Source organism: Capra hircus, unplaced genomic scaffold (genome assembly GCF_001704415.2).
Source record: "Capra hircus breed San Clemente unplaced genomic scaffold, ASM170441v1, whole genome shotgun sequence".
NCBI lineage: Eukaryota > Metazoa > Chordata > Mammalia > Artiodactyla > Bovidae > Capra > Capra hircus.
This window is the reverse complement of record NW_017189595.1, coordinates 14,126-34,229: the sequence shown is the minus strand read 5'-3', so window position 1 is coordinate 34,229 and position 20,104 is coordinate 14,126. Positions and strand designations below refer to the sequence as shown.

General features: G+C 37.5%; 1 protein-coding gene across 3 annotated transcripts; it reads left to right on the top strand.

Annotated features, from left to right (window-relative positions):
• The first annotated feature begins 956 nt into the window (after positions 1-956).
• On the top strand, positions 957-5,862 carry PBDC1 (polysaccharide biosynthesis domain containing 1). 3 transcript variants are annotated; one of them, XM_005700609.3, is made up of 6 exons: positions 957-1,124; positions 1,215-1,280; positions 2,504-2,563; positions 3,310-3,450; positions 4,410-4,521; positions 4,802-5,862. In XM_005700609.3, the coding sequence occupies exons 1-6, from the start codon at positions 1,095-1,097 to the stop codon at positions 5,050-5,052; spliced, it is 660 nt and encodes a 219-aa protein (XP_005700666.1). In that variant the 5' UTR covers positions 957-1,094; the 3' UTR covers positions 5,053-5,862. The 3 variants fall into 3 exon arrangements, with proteins under 3 accessions (XP_005700666.1, XP_013831837.1, XP_013831836.1); XM_013976383.2 differs by lacking the exon at positions 4,410-4,521 and having other exon boundaries at positions 963-1,124; XM_013976382.2 differs by lacking the exons at positions 957-1,124; positions 1,215-1,280 and adding an exon at positions 1,578-1,919.
• Positions 5,863-20,104: the final 14,242 nt, after the last annotated feature.

The following is a 20,104-nucleotide window of genomic DNA, read 5'->3' as shown; positions in this document are numbered from 1 at the left end:
TTCTGTTGTTGGCCTCCTTCTCTTTGTGTCTTTATAGTTCTTCATAGTTTCCCTGGGACAGCTCAATTAAATCGGAAGTATCAACTATCAGATTTATATCTCTGATCAGATCTCCCTCTGACTAGTCAACTCTACCCTAATGTTCTATAGATTCTTCATTAAATTCATCATCCCTCCTGTGTTTTCGAACTCAATGTCATTTATCCCCCAATTGTATTTTGAAACCTGTGAGTCATGCTGGAATCCTAATTCTTCTTTATCCTCCATATCCAGTTAGTCAAAAAGTCCTATAGATTCTGTTTCCCTTATTAATTCTCAACGTCCATCTCAACTGTCAATGCCTCAGCTTAGGTTTTTAACCACCCAATGCCTTCAAGTTAGTCTGCCTCCAGTTTTGCCTTCCTCAAATTTACCTTCCATATGGTACTTCAGTGACCTTCTTATGATTTAAGTTTGATCATGAGGCTGGTCTAGTTAAAGGCATTCAGTAGCTTATTGTTTTTAGGGTAGAGTCTCAACTCTCTAATATTCGGCATACAAAGCCCCCCTGCTCTCCCCAAATCATGGTGGATGACAGGCCCATGATCCAAGGCGACTAATTCTTGGGAGAGTTAGACCCCAGTGGAAGAAAACGAAACCTTCGCTGTGAATTTAGCATCTTACCAGCATAATTCTTCCTTGACATACAACCTACTCCAATTCCTAGTATCATGCTTGTTTGTAACTTAGTTGCTGATTGGGGTGTTGCGGAGTGCGTCTGTCCCCAAATAAAAGGTGTGCGAGCACAAATGGAGAATGTAAATTTGACTAACAGCAAGACTGTGCAGCGGGGATGCGAAATTTACATCTGAACCACCTCCTAGTGCTCCTGCAGCCATCTAAGCCACACCTTCGTTCCTGAGCGGGGCGAGCGAGGAGGGGCCTTGGGAGTATCGCCTCTAGGCGAGGGAGGGTGTGGCGCAGGCGCAGGCGCAGGCGCAGCCGGATGAAAGTCGCTCTTGCCCGCCCTGCGTTTTTAACCAACTGAAAGCCGAGGACGGAGTACGGCAAAAGTCATTTTCGGAGAAGTGGGACCACGCTTTGTGGGCTGCAACATGGAGGCCACCGGTGGAACTGAGGAGTTGGTGAGACGTTGCTCTGTGGTCGGGTGAGTGGGGAAGCCGAGCTGGGTCGAACCTCGAACGTTCCTTCCGTATCTCTTTTTCCTTTCCTAGGTTTCCGGAGAACTGGTGTCAGTGGCACATGCTCTTTCTCTCCCAGCCGAGTCTTATGGCAACGATGTGAGTATGACTCACCCACAGCTTCCACTAACCCAGCTATCCTGGGTTAGTCTGTAGGGCTCGCCACCAAATTGTAACCCACTACCCAATTATCTTCCGTAGACTCTTCCTGTGTCTGCCAGAAACTGCGCCTTTCAATTAATTCTAATCTTTTCAGTCCCCAAACGCAGGCCTAATGCGAATAGGGGTAGTTCCCAAACTGTACCACACTTTAGAGTTACTTGGGAATCTTTTAAAATATCCCAGTGTTCAGGTTGCAATCCATCCTAGTTAAATCACAATATCTCGGGGGAGAGAGTCAGGAATCAGTTTTTTAAAGGTCCCAGGGTGGTTCCATTGTGCAGTAAAGTTCACTGGTGTCTGGTTTAGATCCTAAGGAGAAAGCCCATGATGTATTTTGAGTTAAGACACACGGACATGGAAATAATGATAACGCTTTAATAATAATGTGATGTATGCTGGTAGATTGGCGGATCAGGGTATAAGATCCGAAGGAGTTTAGCCAAAGAAGAAACCCTAAGGACCCAGACAGTAGAGGAAGACCGCTGAGGAAGTGGTTATGGAACTGGATCTCCAAAGTGTAGATGGACAAAGGCATGGATTGACAGTCAGGAAAAGGGCATGGTCTAAGGCATGGAGGTAAAAATGCAATTTTTTTTTTCTGGAGTCAATGAAATAAATTCGTTTATTTGGTGTAAGAGATTCCGATGAAACAGGTGCTTTGTAAGGCTTTTTATAATCCAGCCTGCTTCATGATACTGATTCATTTCTAAGTATTTTAGGATAGGGAATTGGCTATCTGATAAACACAAATGATGGGTTGTGACATGCTACAGTCTTAAATGTGAAGAGTAACCTCACTTCTGTTATCTTACTTTGTCCTTAGTGGTGTATGTGGTATTTCAGTTTTAAAATGATTTAACTCAGTCCTGAGATGATTTATCTGCTGCTTTATGTAGTCTTCTATACTTGCACTAACTGCTGAGGAGACAGCCAGTGACTCATTTTGTTTATTAGGCTGTGTAGGTTTTCTTTTGGTTGTTATAAGGACAAAAAGATTATTATATTTTCCAGACTCACTAGTCTAGTTTTTAACCTTTGATAATAACACCAAACTTGGTAGCCCTCTTGAACATTAACTAGGCATCCACAGACTTTTTAAATTTGTTCTTTAGTAGCAAGATTAGGTGAGTTCTGACCTGGCGTTCTTCACTCCTTTGCAGCCTGATATTGAAATGGCTTGGGCCATGAGAGCAATGCAGCATGCTGAAATCTACTACAAAGTGAGTTGTCTATGTTCTTTATGAAGCAATATTAAATATGTAATTTCAGTGTATAGTGCTGTGCTAAGCACCATTCTCAGTAAGTAAAATACTTGTGTTTTGGAGATAATTTTTATTACTCTAAAATCTTATCTACAGAGAACAGGGGTATGAAAGTGAATTTTGCTTTGACAGTGAGGAGTTGTGCTTCTTTGCCCAGTGTTCTGTTGCTCACCAGCAAAAGGATGTCTGACCCATGCTGCAGCTGCTGCTGCTGCTTAATCGCTTCAGTAATGTCTGACTCTGTGTGACCCCATGGGCTATAGCCCACCAGGCTCCTCTGTCCATGGAATTCTCCAGGCAAGAGTACTGGAGTGGGTTGCCGTGCTCTCCTCCAGGGGATCTTTCCAGCCCAGGGATCAAACCATGGTCTTCTGCATTGCAGGCAACTTCTTTACCACTGAGCCACCAGGGAAGCCATTCTGGCCCCTAGTAGGCACTAAATAAATGTTTCTTGACTGAATAAACAACCCACAGAGGGTAATAGCCAGGTATTACTAGGACCAAAGTAGTTTAAATTGGTAGAAGGGACTGTAGTATATTATGGCTCTTTAGAATTATGTCATGATTTTATCTGAAACCTAGGCTGTCTATATATTCTAAAGAACTCTCCTGCCCTGAGAACCATGAGGAATTTTGGGGGAAGAAGGGACAGAAGTATAGCAAATTAGAGACTAGCATCTGTATGTTGTCTTACTCTCTGGCAGCTGATTTCATCAGTTGACCCACAGTTCCTGAAACTCACCAAAGTGGATGACCAAATCTATTCTGAGTTTCGGGAAAATTTTAAGAATCTCAGGATAGATATACTGGATCCAGAAGAGCTCAAATCAGAATCAGCTAAAGAGGTAAGAATCCTCTCTTTTAAATATTGCCTAGCATCTGATCAACAATTATTGATCATGAATACATTTTTATACCTTTAGACTTGGGAGTGGGTTGTTTTAAGACAGATATGTTAAGAAGCAGGGCTTTTCTATAGTTTAATAAACTAATATGTTATTAAATGAATGTTTTTCTGGTTTATGGATTTTTCATGTTCACTGAATATAGTTCTTTTTCCACTTTGGTTTGGACCTTTTATCACTACACACCTAGCTCTTTCAGAGGAGAAGGAATAAATTTTTTTATGTGAGTAGTTTAACCAGAAGGCTTAGATAGAAGGCTGGCAAATAGAGTACGGAAAGGTGTTTGAGTCCTCTGGATTTAAAATCATATCACAAGCTGTGGATAATTGGAAAACTTGTGTTTTGCATTGCTTACTTGATTATCTTCTACTTTTACAGAGCACTAAAATGCTTATACTTAGGAAATGGTTTTCCTTGAGAGTAGACTCTTGGCTTATGAAGAATGAAAACTTTTAACTCTAAGCAGGCTGTTACTGATCTTTGGAAAACTGCCTTTGTTGAATGGACTTCTTTTTTAAAATTTAACTTTGTGACTTTGGGCCTAATTCCTGCCTTCTTTGTCTTATTTGTGCTTCAGTGGGAATGAGTAACCATTTTGGGCTGAACTAGCAAATAACTTAAAACAGAGAATATACTTAAGAAATTAAAGTGTAATTCTCTTCTCTAGACAAGGATTTAAGTATTTTATCAGATTTAAATATTGTTCATGGTGGAAAATACCAGCTTAAAGATGCCAAAGATAGCACAGAAACTCATAGCTAGTGAAACTAGCAATCAGCTCAATTCTAGTCTCTTTCACTGTGCTTATTTTCCTTACTGGGGAAACAGAAGCCCCTCTCCTGGCCTGACTTCACCAGCCTCCTGCATTTCTAGCTAAGATATTTTTTTTGCCTTTATAGAAGTGGAGGCCATTCTGCTTAAAGTTCGATGGGATTGTGGAAGACTTCAACTATGGTACTTTGCTGCGACTGAACTGTTCACAGGGCTACACTGAAGAAAACACCATCTTTGGTAAGTTTCTTGCCTTTGGGATTGTTTCTGAATAAGGAGAGTGAGGAGTCTGGTTGTACTGATGAATCAATGACATGGATAGTTTGGGAATCATTTTGTTATAACTTTAAAGATCATATTACTGTATCTTGAGTAACTGGAGATAATAAGTATTTTCAGCTTCATTTAGTACAGGATTAGAATTTCACATCTCTGAATCTTATGACTATACTTGAATGCTTTGTATGTTAGTTCAACTTAACTAGGACTAGGACAATAATCAATTCTACTCACCTTTCAGCACCCAGGATACAATTTTTTGCCATTGAAATTGCTCGGAATCGAGAAGGTTATAACAAAGCAGTTTATACTGGTATTAAGGACAATGAAGAGAAAGAAGCCAGCAATGGAGGAGACAAAGGAGCCAACAGCAGAGAAGAAGAAGAAAAAGGAGCCAACAGAGGAGGAGAAAAAGAGAAGACCAATGAAAGAGAAGAAAAAGAGAAAGAAGCCTACAAAGAAATCAACAAAAGTAGTGAAACAACTATGTGAGGTAGTCAGGGAACAGCACTCTAGAAGCTATGATTCAAGTGAGTCTGCAAGTTGCTAAAATGTTGCTACTTGCACAGGTCCCTATGGTCAAATGTATTAATATCTCCTTTTTTAGTGGAAGGACATGCAGAAGGACATTTTTCTGGCCTAATTATCAGAAACTGCAGTGCTTGTTCTCTTGTGTGAACTGGCTTGAAGACTATTAGTGGGGTCTTAGTTGATGGTTTGTTGGTTCACACCACCAGTCAAGTAAGAAATTTTGTAAATAAATTTCTTTTGGTTCTTATGACTATATATCTGTGACTGACTTTTAAAAGGTATTGAAAATTATTTGACATGATTCTTTTAGTGCATAATCTTTGTCATGTCATATATATAATGATTTATGCTTATTTCTCAGGGCTTTTCACTACTTCCTGTAGTGAAGTTCATTCAAACCTGTAAAGTTGCACGTGGTTTTGGATTAGAAATTCTTACGTAAAATTGACTGTTGCTGTTTGAATTACTGTAGCTTTCTGATTTTATTTGCTATATCGCTCAAAAGATTTGATAAATACTCTACAGGGATTAATAGCAGCAGCCTGAATCTGTCAGACAGGGAAACACAGTGCAGTTCATCTTCGAGGAACAAGAGACTAGACCTGCTTTAGTACCTGCTTTTCTTTTGTAATCAAGTTGTTACCTGAATACAACAGAAATTATTTTTTTTTCAACAGAAATTAATAATGAAATACAAAGCTTAGTAGAATGTCTTTCCTTTTATAATGCTATGGACAATAGCACGTATACATTAAATACAAAATGAACATATTTCTAAATGGTATTTTGTCAGACTTCAAAAATAGACCAAGTGATTCTGTATGGATGGGGGAAGTTCCTTCTCATCTAATGACTTTTAAGAGTGCATGTTTTCAGTTATCTTTAGAAATGTAGAGATTTGTGCATATCCCCATAGACATACTGATTTTGTTTATAGTGTACACAGTAAATACTCTTAAAAGTCTAACCACAGCATGATCATGCAAGAAAAGATATACCAGAGCAGAGGAGGGTGAATGAGACTTTATTTCCCTCAGTGGACACAGAAGACAAAAGTTAAAATGAATGAGTTATCCCTTAGACAGGAGCTACACTAAAGATGCACGCAGCCAGCAGAAACAATTGTGCACAAAGCAAATAGGTTTCTCCACGAATTCTCTTGGGCCAGTTCTTAAAAGCTTTTTAAACATCTGTTAAAGTTTTCATTTTATAGAATATATTTTAAAAAAGGTAGAGTGTTAATATAACATACTAGGTGGACTTTTTGAGATTAAGAACATGCTTTACTCTATTAAACTTTTCCTTTGATTTTACAGAGAATATGAAACATACTGTTGAAAGTCACACTGCTTTAAAACAAGAGGCATCTGTCTATAAACTAGGTTATAAAAGGTGGTAAGAAGAAGAGAAATAAGAACACAGAACACTTTGTGCTAACCATTTGATTTTTTTAAATTAATTTATTCTAATTGGTGGCTAATTACAGTATTGTGGTTTTTGCCACACATTGCCATGAATCAGCCATGGGTGCACGTGTCCCCCTGTCCTGAACCCCCCTCCCACCTCCCCACTCCATCCCTCTGGATTGTCCCAGAGCACTGGCTTTGAGTGCCCTGCTTCATGCATCAAACTTGCACTGGTCGTCTATTTTACGTATGGTAATATATATGTTTCAATGCTGTTCTCTCAAATCATCCCACCCTCGCCTTCTCCCTCAGAGTTCAAAAGTCTGTTCTTTACATTTCTTTCTCTTTTGCTGTCTCACATATAGGATAGTGATTACTGTTTTTCTAAATTCCATATATATGTGTTAATATACTGTATTGGTGTTTCTCTTTCTGACTTCAGTTTCATCCACCTCATTAGAACTAACTCAAATGCATTCTTTTTTATAGCTGAGTAATATTCCATTGTATATATGTACCACAACGTCCTTATCCATTCATCTACTGATGGGCATATAGGTTGCATCCATGTCCTAGCTATTGTAAATAGTGTTGCAGTGAACATTGGAGTACACATGTCTCTTTCAATTCTGGTTTCCCCAATGTGTATGCCCAACAGTGGGATTGCTGGGTCATATGGCAGTTCTATTTCCAGTTTTTTAAGGAATCTCCACACTGTTCACCATAATGACTGTACTAGTTTGCATTCCTACCAAGAGTGTAAGAGGGTTCCCTTTTATCTACACACTCCAGCATTTATTGTGTGTAAACTTTTTGATGGCAGCCATTCTGACCAGCATGAGATGGAACATCATTGTGGTTTTGATTTGCATTTCTCTGATAATGAATGATGTTGAGAATCTTTTCATATGTTTCTTAGCCATCTGTATGTCTTTTTTAGTTCTTTGGCCCACTTTTCGATTGGATAGTTTATTTTTGATTTTGAATTGATTAAAAGGTAATATTCTGAGTGAGTCCGGTGTAATCAGGTGAGACATTAAAGGAGACAAGAAGCAGCAGCAGATGTTCTGTTGACCTTGAAGAAGCAAACAGATACGTGACAGAAGGACATTACATGGCAAAGTGTTGAGAGTGACATCTGGGAGCTGAGAATGCCCCCAGGCTGAGAGACAGAAAGAAAAATGGGATGTTACTCCTAGAGTTGAAAGGAACTGAATTTTGTCAACAACTGGTAAGTTTGGGAGAAGAACTCAAGCCACAGATGAAATTATAGTGCTGGTTGACATCAAGATTTCAGCCCTGTGAGGACCCAGTTATGTCATACCTGGACTTTTAATCTGCAGAATTAGCGAGATAATAATGGGTATTGTCTTAAGCCACTAGTTATGTGTTAATTTGTTATAGAGCAGTAGAAAACTACATAGACTTTGGTAATAAAAGTGGACTGCTGCTGTAATAAGTACCTAAAGTGTGGGAATGACTTTGGAATCAGGCACTGGATGGAAGCTGGAAGAATACTGTGTAGCCTAAATTGCCTTGTACAGACATTCAGTAGAAATATGAACTTTAAAGATGCTGCTGGTGAGGGATCAAAAGGAAGTGTTACTGTTACTGGAAACTGGAAGAAGGGGGAACCTATTAGTAGGTGGTAACATTGCAGAGGCCGGGAAGTTTGAGATTTGAGTTCTTGCTCTGAATTATTTGGAAGGTGATAAGAGGCCAGTATTGACATTATATTTAAACATCAGATTTATTCAGATTCTGGTACCAATCCAGTGATTTATCTCCATGACATCTTTTGGAGGCAGGGAAAGAGACTAATTTTTGCATTTACAGAAAGGAATACTGAAGCCATTTAAAACTTTTAAGCCATTAAGTTTGTGATTTGTTACAGCAGCAGTATAAAACTAATAAGCATAGTGAACCCTGCTCCAAAAGTAGAGACATTTATTGCACTGTCATTATTTATTTTGAAACTGTAAACAAGGATATGGATATGTTGTACCAGAAGATTGGAGAAGTGAACTGCACCCAAAGTGAGCCTCAATAATTCTAAACTGTTCAGAACTTATTCTCCAAAGGAACTCCTGTAGTTGAGTCTGTGTGTGTTGTGTGTCAGGTGCTATTGGTATAACTGGGAGTTCTCTAAATTAGATTCTGTGTACAATAAAATGCTTATTAGTGATATATATATGTATCAAATGAGCACATATCATATATATATATAATATGTATATTATGTACATATATATTACATATTATACATATATAATATGTAATATTATATATATATATTAAGGTTTCCAAGGTGGCTCACATGGTAAAGAATCTGTCTGCAATGCAGGAGACCTGGGTTTAATCCCTGGGTCAGGAAGATCCCCTGGAGAAGGGAACAATTACCCACTCCAGTATTCTTTCTTGCCTGGAGAATTCCATGGATAGAGGAGCCTGGCAGGCTATAGTCCATGGGGTTGCAAAGAGTCAGACATGACTGAGCAACTAAGACTTTCACTTCACTTTTGAAAGTGCTTCCCTCATGTCTCAGTTGGTAAAAAAATCTGCCTGCAATGCAAGAGAGCTGGGTTCGATTCTTGGGTCGGGAAGATACCCTGGAGAAGAAAATGGCAACCCACTCCAGTATTCTTGCCTGGCAAATCCCATGGACAGAGGAGCCTGGTGGGCTACAGTCCATGGGGTTGCAAGAACTGGACACCGTTTAGCAACTAAACCACCACCATATATATATATATAAACTCAACAGTAGGACCAAGAAATGTGTTTCTGGAGAGGTGTGTTTTTATCATTGACATTGTTTAAAATTGCCAGATCATGGTGATAATTAAAGCTGATCAGTTTCTATTGGTTTATTACCATTTTAAAATTTTCTACAGATAATGTACCTTTTTTTGGTTTGTTTGCACCAGTGTAGATGATTCTCACTACTCCACATTTGTACTCCACAGTTGCTTTTATATGTTGGTTTTTTTTTTTTCAGATAAATGGTTAATATCTTAACTGATAATTCAAAATTAAGGCCTGTATGTATGATATGTTAATGGTCATTTTTCTATGCCTACATTCTACCTCTAGAATGGTGAAAGGATTATGAATGTCAACACATTGTTGGCCTCCTGAATTGCACAGCGGTCACATGATGACCATATGTATGACTGGCTAGCTTTTTCCTGCTCTATTTAGGGTTTCTCTGAATTCCTCAGTATAGATTTTAACAGAAGTCAGTATTTATGTTTTTATTTTATTAATAGAAAACAAGATTGAGATAATTTTCCTTCTGTCACATAAGTAGTAATGTTGGGGCTCAGATCTGCATCTTTTGATTATTAATCTCATCTAAAATCCAAATTCCTATCCTAGAATAAGCTTCTCGCTAGAATAGACAGTTAATATGGATGAGGAATTGAAGCATTCAACAATAAGCATTCAGTTGTGAAGTGAGGCACTGAACTAACTTAAACTCTTCAACATGTTTTAAATTTCTCTATCTTTTTCCATCTAAGAGGTTCCTTTTTATATATGCAACTGAGATATTTAAAAGCCATGATGGCATAATTACTATATCCATAATATTTTCTTCAATTTCAAAATTATATTTTAATTTCTTAACCTTTCCTATGAACTGAGTTTGGCTGACATTTTCCTCGAGTACTTTGTAGTTTTTTGTAATTTTTTTTTCTTTTTGAGGCTTTATTCTGTCTTCCTGAAATAAGTTTTATCAGGCTACCTCACTAGACACTCTAATATATATTATTGGTTGGTTTTTACATTGTAAATAAAGAAAATTGAAAATGCCTTAACTTAGAGGATAAACCTTTGCAAGTGGAAGATATCTCAGAAATCTAATTCAAAAATCTCCTTTTTCTGTGAAAAAATAAAAAGACACTACAGGATGTGCTTTACCCGGTTGAAAAATCCTCTATGTATGTAAAGATTGTTTATTAACTTACTTATCATCCTTCCTGTTATACTAAGAACACTGTACATGACATAATTCCATAATGTTTCCATTGTCCTATATACCTTCACAAGACACTTCTTTCTAGAAAACAGCTTTAAAATAATCTCTGCTTCTCTATGATTTAGGATTCTTATTATGTCCTTTCTGTTTCAGTTCAGTTCAGTAGCTCAGTCGTATTCGACTCTTTGCGACCCCATGGAATGCAGCACACCAGGCCTCCCTGTCTATCACCAACTCCTGGAGTTTACTCAAACTCATGTCCATTGAGTCGGTGATGCCATCCAACCATCTCATCCTCTGTCGTTCCCTTCTCTCGCCTTCAGTCTTTCCCAGCATCAGGGTCTTTTCAAATGAGTCAGTTCTTCACATCAGGTGGCCAAAGTATTGTAGTTTCAGCTTCAATATCAGTCCTTCCAATGAACAACCAGGACTGATTTCCTTTAGGATGGACTGGTTGAATCTCCTTGCAGTCCAAGGGACTCTCAAGAGTTTTCTCCAATACTCCAGTTCAAAAGCATCAATTCTTTGGCGCTCAGCATTCTTTATAGTCCAACTCTCACATCCATACGTGACTACTGGAAAAACCATAGCCTTGACTAGATGAACCTTTGTTGGCAAAAGTAATGTCTCTGCTTAATATGCTGTCTAGGTTAGTCATAACTTTTCTTTCAAGGAGTAAGCATCTTTATTTCATGGCTACAGTCACCATCATCTGCAGTGATTTTGTAGTCCCCCAAAATAAAGCCCTTTCTGTTAACACTAAACTATATCTGGCCAATCTTATACAATTCTGAGAATTTGGATTATATTTAAAATCAAAATCACTATAATTTAAAATTTACATGTTCTTGACTTTTTATTAAAGAAAACAAGTCTAGAAATTTTGTCAATCTTAAGGTCATTTTTCTCCTCCACAGTCACTAAGGCTTACATACTCTCCTTTGGTTTACAGAAGATAAACAAAAGAATTCTGCCTTCTGCTCCCTGTAACTCCCCACCATTGAAATAAGTTTTTGGCTCTTAATCGTGAATGAGATCATGAACTCTGGCACTTGCTTTCCTGGTATACTCAAATTCACCTATGATATATTTATTTTAAATTATTTTTTGTCATGAAAATTTTAAACATACACAATAGTAGAAATAATAGTATAATGAACCACTCTATATCTGTTATCCAGATTAAATAATTACCAAGATTTTGCTACATCTGCTTTATCCTTTTTGCTTTATTAAAGCAATGAAAATAAACGTCAGACATTATCATTACACCCCTGTATATTTTAGTGTGTATTTCTAAAAGTAAACATTTTATTATATAATCTCAATGACAATAAGATTTTCAACTGATATTCAATTATAGAAAAAATTTGTGAATGCATATTCAAATGATAGCAATCAGAAAAAGTCCTTTACTCTATATTTAAGGAATAGCCATTAGTGTAGGTTGACTATAGGCTATATATATGTACAAAAGAATTTTAAAAGATTGAAAATATGTTTAATTCACACTGCAGGAACTAATAATAAGCCCTAGATACTGAGCTAGATTCTTTACATACATCTTATTCCCATCATATAGGCATTATCAACCCTATTTTACACATTAGGAAATTTAGGCATGGGGAGGTTTTGAGTCCCAGGTTAAGGATTTTAGAATTAGATACTTATTTTAATTCCTGGCTAGTTATATGATGAAAACTGATTATGGAAGATTAAATTATGCACTATATTCAGTTCAGTTGCTCAGTCATGTCCAACTCTTTGTGACCGCATGGACTGCAGCATACCAGGCTTCCCTGTTCACCATCTCCTGGAACTTGTTCAAACTCATGTCCATCAAGCTGGTGATGCCATCCAAACATCTCACCCTCCATTGTTCCCTTCTCCTCCTACCTTCAATCTTTGCCAGCATCAGGGTCTTTTCCAATGAGTCAGCTCTTTGCATCAGGTGGCCAAAGTGCTGGAGCTTCAGCCTCAGCATCAGTCCTTCCCATGAATATACAGGACTGATTTCCTTTAGGATTGACTGGTTTGATATCCTTGCAGTCCAAGGGACTCTCGAGAGTCTTCTTCAGCACCACAGTTCAAAAGCATCACTTCTTTGGAACTCAGCTTTCTTTATGGTCCAACACTCACATCCATACATGACTACTGGGAAAACTATAGCTTTGACTACATGGACCTTTGTCAACAAAGCAATGTCTCTGCTTTCTAATGCACTGTCTAGATTTGTCATAGCTTTTCTTCAAAGGAGCAAGTGTCTTTTAATTTCATGGGTGCAGTCACAATCTGCAGTGATTTTGGAGCTCAATAAAATAAAGTCTCTTACTGTTTCCATGGTTTCCCCATCTATTTGCCATAAAGTAATGGGACTGGGTGCCATGATCTTAAGTTTTCTGAATGTTGAGTTTCAAAGCCAGCTTTTTCACTCCCCTCTTTCACTTTTATCAAGAGGCTCTTTAGTTCCCCTTCACTTTCTGCCATAAGGGTGGTGTCATCTGCATATCTGAGTTTATTGATATTTCTCCCAGCAATCTTGATTCCAGCTTGTGTTTCATCCAGCCTGGCATATCACATGATGTACTCTGCATATAAGTTAAATAAGCAGGGTGACAATATACAGCCTTGATGTACTCCTTTCCCAATTTGGCACCAGTCTTGACCTGCATACAGACTTCTCAGGAGGCAGGTCAGGTGGTCTGATATTCCCATCTCTTGAAGAATTGTCCAGTTTGTTGTGATCCACACAGTCAAAGGCTTTGGCATAGTCAGTAAGGCAGAAGTAGATTTTTTTCTGGAACTCTTGCTTTTTCTATGATCCAACAGATATTGGCAATTTAATCTCTGGCTCCTCTGCCTTTTCTAAATCCAGCTTGAACACCTGGAAGTTCTTCATTCATGTACTGTTGAAGCCTTGCTTGGAGAATTTTGAGCATTACTTTGCTAGCATGTGAGATGAGTGCAGTTGTGCCATAGTTTGAACGTTCTTTGGCATTACCTTTCTTTGGGATTGGAATAAAAACTGACCTTTTCCAGTCCTGTGGCCACTGCTGAGTTTTCCAAATTCACTGCCATATTGAGTGAAGCAGTTTTATAGCATCATATTTTGGTTAGGATTTGAGATAGCTGAAATTCCATCACTTCCACTAGCTTTATTTGTAGTGATGCTTCCTACTTTGCATTTGACTTTGACTTTGCATTCTAGCATGTCTGGCTCTAGGATAGTGATCACACCATTGTGGTTATCTGGGTCATGAAGATCTTTTTGTATAGTTCTGTGTATTCTTGCCACCTCTTCTTAATATCTTCTGCTTATGTTATGTCCATACCACTTCTGTCCTGTATTGTGCCCATCTTTGCATGAAATGTTTCTTTTCTTTAAGAGATCTCTAGTCTTTCCCATTCTATTGTTTTCCTCTATTTCTTTGCACTGATCACTTAGGAGGGCTAATCTTTCCTTGCTGTTCTTTGGAACTCTGCATTCAGATGGGTATGTCTTTCCTTATCTCCTTTGCCTTTTGCTTCTCTTTTCTCAGCTATTTGCAAGGCCTCCTCAGAAAACCATTTTGCCTTTTTTCATTTCTTTTTCTTTGGGGTGGTTTTCTCACCACCTCGTATAGAAAGTCATGAACCTCCTTCAGTAGTTCTTCTGGCAGTCTCGTCTATGAGATCGAATCCCTTAAATCTATTTGTCACTTCTGTATAATCATACAGGATTTGATTTAGGTCATACCTGAATGGCCTAGTGGTTTTCCCTACTTTGTTCAATTTATGTCTTAATTTTGCAATAAAGAGTTCATGATCTGAGCCATAGTCAGCTCCTGATCTTGTTTCTGCTGACTGTGTAGAAATTCTCCATCTTCAGCTGCAAAGAATAAGAATCAATCCAACTTCAGTATTGACCATGTGTAGATGACACATGACACATGTAGATGACACATGATGTCCATGTGTAGAGTCTTCTGTTGTGTTGTAGGAAGAGGGTGTTTTCTATGACCAGTGCCTTCTCTTGGCAAAACTCTGTTAGCCTTTACCCTGCTTCATTCTGTACTCCAAGGCCAAACTTGCCTGTTACTCTATTACTTCAGGTATCTCTTGATTTACTTGTTTTGCATTCCAGCCCCCTATGGTGAAAAGGACTTTTGTGTGTGTGTGTGTGTGTGTGTGTGTGTGTGTGTGTGTGTGTGTGTGTTAGTTCTAGAAGGTCTTGTAGGTCACCATAGAACCATTCAACTTCAGCTTCTTCAGCATGAGTGGTTGGGGCATAGACTTGGATTACTGTGATATTGTATGGTTTGCCTTGGAAACGAATAGAGATCATTCTGTCTTTTTTGAGACTGCACCCAAATGCTACCGTTTAGGACTCCTGTTGACTGTGAGGGCTACTCCATTTCTCCTAAGGGATTCTTTCCCACAGTAGTTGATATAATGGTCATCTGAATTAAATTCACCCATTCCTGTCCATTTTAGTTCACTGATTCCTAAAATGTCGATGTTCACTCTTGCCATCTCCTGTATGACCACTTCCAACTTGCTTTGATTCATGTACCTAACATTCCAGGTTCTTATGCAATATTGTTCTTTACAACATTGGACTTTACTTCCATCACCAATCACATCCACAACTGGGTGTTGTTGTTGCTTTGGCTCCATCTCTTCATTCTGTCTGGAATTATTTCTCCAGTCTTTTCCAATAGAATATTGGGCACCTACTGACTTGGCGAGTTCATCTTTTAGTGTCTTTTTTTTTTTTAACTTTTTCATACTTTTCATGAGGTTCTCAAGGCAAGAATGCTGAAGTTGTTTGCCATTCCCTTCTCCAGTGGACCACATTTTGTCAGAACTCTACACCATGACCCGTCCATCTTGGGTGGCCCTACACAGCATGGCTTATAGTTTCATGAATTAGACAAGGCTGAGATCCATGTGATCAGTTTGGTTATTTTTCTGTGATTGTGGTTTTCATTCTGTCTGTCCTCTGATGGATAGGGATAAGAGGCTTGTGAAGCTTCCTGAGGAGAGGGACTGGCTATGGGGTAATGTACTGTATTAAGTAAATTAAATATTAAACACTTATTCTGCATTGATTGTTTTGATCTGATTCATGCGTTCATTCATTTACTTAAGTGTTTATGAAGTGAGTCCTACACACCATGTACTTTAATAATCTAATGGGAAAGACAGAACTTAAATATATATATAAGATGTTGATATAGTTTGCTAAAAAATATATGTTAGAACTCTTAATTCTTTTTTGATTAAGAAACAAACCTATGCTCATTTTTTAAAGTGCACATCACCAAACAGAATAACAAAAATCATATGATCATCTAAATAGATGCAGAACAAACTGTTGACAAAGTTCAATACCCATTCATGATAAATAAAGGCCATATACAACAAAACTACAGCTAGAAGCATTTTCTCTAAGATCAGGAACAAGACAAGGATGTCAAGTCTCACCACTTGTATTCAACGTAGTTTTGGAAGTCCTAGCCATGACAGTTAGGGAAGAAAAGCAAATGAAATAAATCCAAATCAGAAAAGAACAAGTTCAACTGTCACTGTTTGCAGATAACTTGATACTATACATAGAAAATCCTAAAGAGATGATGAGAAAACTACTAGAGTTTATTAATGAATTTAGTCAAGTTTCAGTATACAAAATAAACACACAGAAATCTGTTGTACTTCCATACACTAACAATGAAAGATCAGAATAATCTCATTTACCAGTGAATCAAAAAGAATAAAATACCTAGGAATAAACTTAACTAAGGAGACAAGAACTGTAAGACATTGATGAAAGAACTCAAAGATGACACAAACAGAAGGAAAGATACACTGTATTCCTGGATTATTAGAATCAATATTGTCAAAATGACTGTACTATCAAAAGCAATCTACAGATTCAATGCAACCCCTATCAAATTAAGAAGCATTTTTCACAGAATCAGAAGAAAAAAATCTTAAAATTTGTATGGAGACACAAAAGACCTTGAATAGCTTCCTCTTCACTTTCTGCCATTAGAGTAGTATCATCTATATATCTGAAATTTTTTATAATTCTCCAGTAAACGTGAATTCAGCTTGTGATTCATGCAGCCCAGGATTTCACACGATGCACTCTGCATATAGGTTAAATAAGCAGGGTGACAATATACAACCTTGTCATACTTTTTTCTTAATTTGGAACCATTCTGTCTGGTTCTGTGTCTGGTTCTAACTGGTTGCTTCTTGACCCGCATACAGATTTCTCAGGAGGCAGGTAAGGTGGTCTGATAGTCCCATCTCTTTAAGAGCTTTCCATAGTTTATTATGATCCACACAGTCAAAGGCTTTTGGTGTTTGGTAGATGAAACAAGGGCTTCCCTCATAGCTCAGTCGGTAAAGAATTTGCCTGCAATGCAGGAGACCTGGGTTCGATTCCTTGGTCGGGAAGATCCCTTGGAAAAGGAAATTGCAATCCACTCCAGTATTCTTGCCTGGAAAATCCCATGGACAGAGGAGCTTGGAGGGCTACATTCCACAGGGTCACAAGAGTTGGACACGAATTAGCAACTAAACCACCATCACGAGATGAAACGTACGTCTGTTTCATTAACTAACCAAAACCTTTGGCTGTGTGGGTCATAATAAACTAAACCTACACAGGTAGATTTTGGAATAATTTTATACAATAATTTCCATACTACAGTGAATTATGGCAAGAGTTGAGACTTTCAGAGAGGAATATTTTGTCAACTCTGAGAATAAGCAGAATGTTATTTTGGCATTATTTGTACAAGTGCAAAAAGAGATTTCTGAAATGTTCAAATTAGCATTCATTGGTTAAAATGTAGTTGATTATTCACACAGTTATTAGAATTAGTTACTTTTTCTCTATTTTCTGCTTATTTATATTCATGTACATGAAAATGTGAGTTATAACTCATTTTGGACAGCAGCCATTTGCTTTTTAGCATGACATCCAGAATTAAGTAATGAAATTTTGTAAGATAGTTCAAACACTTCTTTAAAATCTGAAGTTTTTTTCTTGAAAGAAATGCCATATATGTTGTAACAGAGGCAACATGGTAATTTTTTTTTTTTTTTTGTTTCCAGAATGACTTTGCTACATGTGGGAACCATCAGCAATTTAGCTTCACTCCCAATCAACATGAGCAATTCGTAATCACAAACTTTGTGATAGACAAACAAGGAACTCTCAAGACCAAAGTAGGCATAATTAATACAGGAAACTCTCCAGTAACCTGGCAATTTGCAGCCAGGGGAGGACACATGCAGCATTGTCTTAACAAGTTCATCAAAGATGTAATTAACCCCCGGCCATCTGTGCAAACAGAACCTGAGCTGCTCCCAATCATAGATTGGCTAGCAAATGCCTCTTAGCAGAAACCTAGGTATATGTTCAAATACACTGTGTACCACTAAAGGCAATCAGCCATGTTTGTCTGGCTTTTTATTTGATGGACTCACAATATTTTTCCTTTTTAAATGAACTTGGATTTCCAGGGTCAGTTTCACTCAAGTTTATTTTCTGAAGCAAGAAGCCCAGGTAGGATATTGCTTTCTGTCAGAGTTTAGTGGCAGAAATGAAGTCAGTTGGCTTGCAGAGATGGCCTTGATTCAGATAATTAGATTTTCCATTGGAAGGAGTTGGTTTTAAAACTTCTAATAAGGAGAAATAATCAGAATCCCACTGCCCATGGCCTACCACATCCAGTATAGTGAGAAAGGCCTCAGGATCCCGTCTTTTCATTCCAGAATTGTAGAAAGAATTAACTGAAAAACATTGTTTCTGCAAATAAAAAAAGTAATAGTACATCGAGTTAAGCAGGACCAATAAAGATTAAAGTCTGTGGCTTTTCTTTCTGGAAAAATCTGTCAATTCATTCTAGGACCAGTATAGACTATTTATCTCAGGATGTAAGATTTCAAAGGAAGAAAAATGTTCTCAGAGCTCAGTTGGTAATTCATCTTTCCATATGACTGCCTCATAGTTCTTATTAATTATCAATATTTAATCATGCATTAAAAATGAATCTTTTGGGCTTTCCTGGTAGCTCAGTGGCAAAGAATCTCCTGCCAATACAGAGGACATGGGTTCAATCTCTGCTTGAGGAGGATCCCACATGCCACGACAACTGATCCTGTGTACCACTGTACTGAACCAGTGGTCTAGAGCCCCAAAGCCACGACTACTGAAGTCCATGCACCTAGGGCTGGTGCTTCACAAGCAAGAGAAATCACTGCAATAAGAAGCCTGCACAGTTAGTGAGTAGCTCACGCTTGCCTCATCTAGAGAAGGCCTGAGTGCACCAATGAAGATCCAGCACAGTTAAATAATAAATGAATGAATCTAGAATGAATCTTTGTTTAAAAAAAAATGGATTTTTCTTTGACCGAATTTAGCTTTTTATAAATCTTACTTTTCAAACTTAAAAAAAATTTTATTCTATATTTGACCATAGTTGATTAACAATGTTGTGTTAGTTTCATGTGTACAGCAAAGTGATTCAGTTATGTATCTATTCTTTTGCAAATTATTTTTCCAATTTAGTATATTACAGAATACTGAGCAGAGTTCCCTGTGTTATATAGTAGATCCTTCTTGATTGTTGATTTTAAATATAATAATCTAGGGAATTCTGTGGCAGTCCAGTGGTTAGGACTCCGAACTCACTGTCAAGGGCCTGGATTTGACTCTTGGTCTGGAACTAAAAATCCCATGAATCATGCAGTGTGGCAAAAGTCTGTGAATTTGTTCCTGTTTTGTAAATAAGTTAATTTTGTATCATTTTCCTTAGATTCTGCATATAAGCAATATCATGTGATCTTTGTCTTTTTCTGTCTGGCTTATTTTACTTAGTATGATAATCTACAGGTCCATCCATGTTGCTGCAAATGGCATTATTTCATTCTATTTAATGGCTGAGTAATATTACAGTATATATATGTACTACATCTTCTAAATTTTGTTTTCTAAATTTTTATTTGAGTATAATTAATTTACAATGTTGTGTTAGTTTCAGGTGTAGTGCAAACTGAATCAATTATACATATATCCACTTTTTTTTTTAAAAGATATTCCCCATATAGTCCATTAAAGAGTATTGAATAGTGTTCCCTGTGCTATGCAGTGATCTATTTTATATTTATCTATTTTAGTTATCTATTTTATATATAGTAGTGTCTGTATGTCAATCCCACTCTCCCAATTTATCTATTTTATATATAGTAGTGTCTGTATGTCAATCCTAATATTCCAATTTATATCTCCCCACTTATCCCCTGGTACCCATAATTTTGTCTTCTACCTCTGTGACTTTACTTCTGTTTTGTAAATAAGTTCATTTGTACCCCCTTTTTTTGATTCCACATATAAGTGATATTGTAAGATATTTGTCTTTTTCTGTCTGTCTTACTTCACTCAGTATTATAATCTCTAGGTCAATCCGTGCAGCTACAAATGGCATTACTTCACTGTGTTTTTAATGAATGAGTAATATTGCATTTTGTATATCTACCACATCTTCTTTATCCATTCCTCTATTGATGAACATTTAGATTGCTTCCATGTCCTGGCTATTGTAAAAATAGTGCTGCAATGAACATTGGGGTATGT

Excerpts from the sequence above, each read along its gene's own strand:
- PBDC1 (XM_005700609.3), top strand. The coding sequence starts at position 1,095 with ATGGAGGCCACCGGTGGAACTGAGGAGTTG. Across the intron at positions 1,125-1,214 it reads CCGGTGGAACTGAGGAGTTG|GTTTCCGGAGAACTGGTGTC; the intron begins GTGAGACGTTGC and ends TTCCTTTCCTAG. Across the intron at positions 2,564-3,309 it reads ATGCTGAAATCTACTACAAA|CTGATTTCATCAGTTGACCC; the intron begins GTGAGTTGTCTA and ends ACTCTCTGGCAG.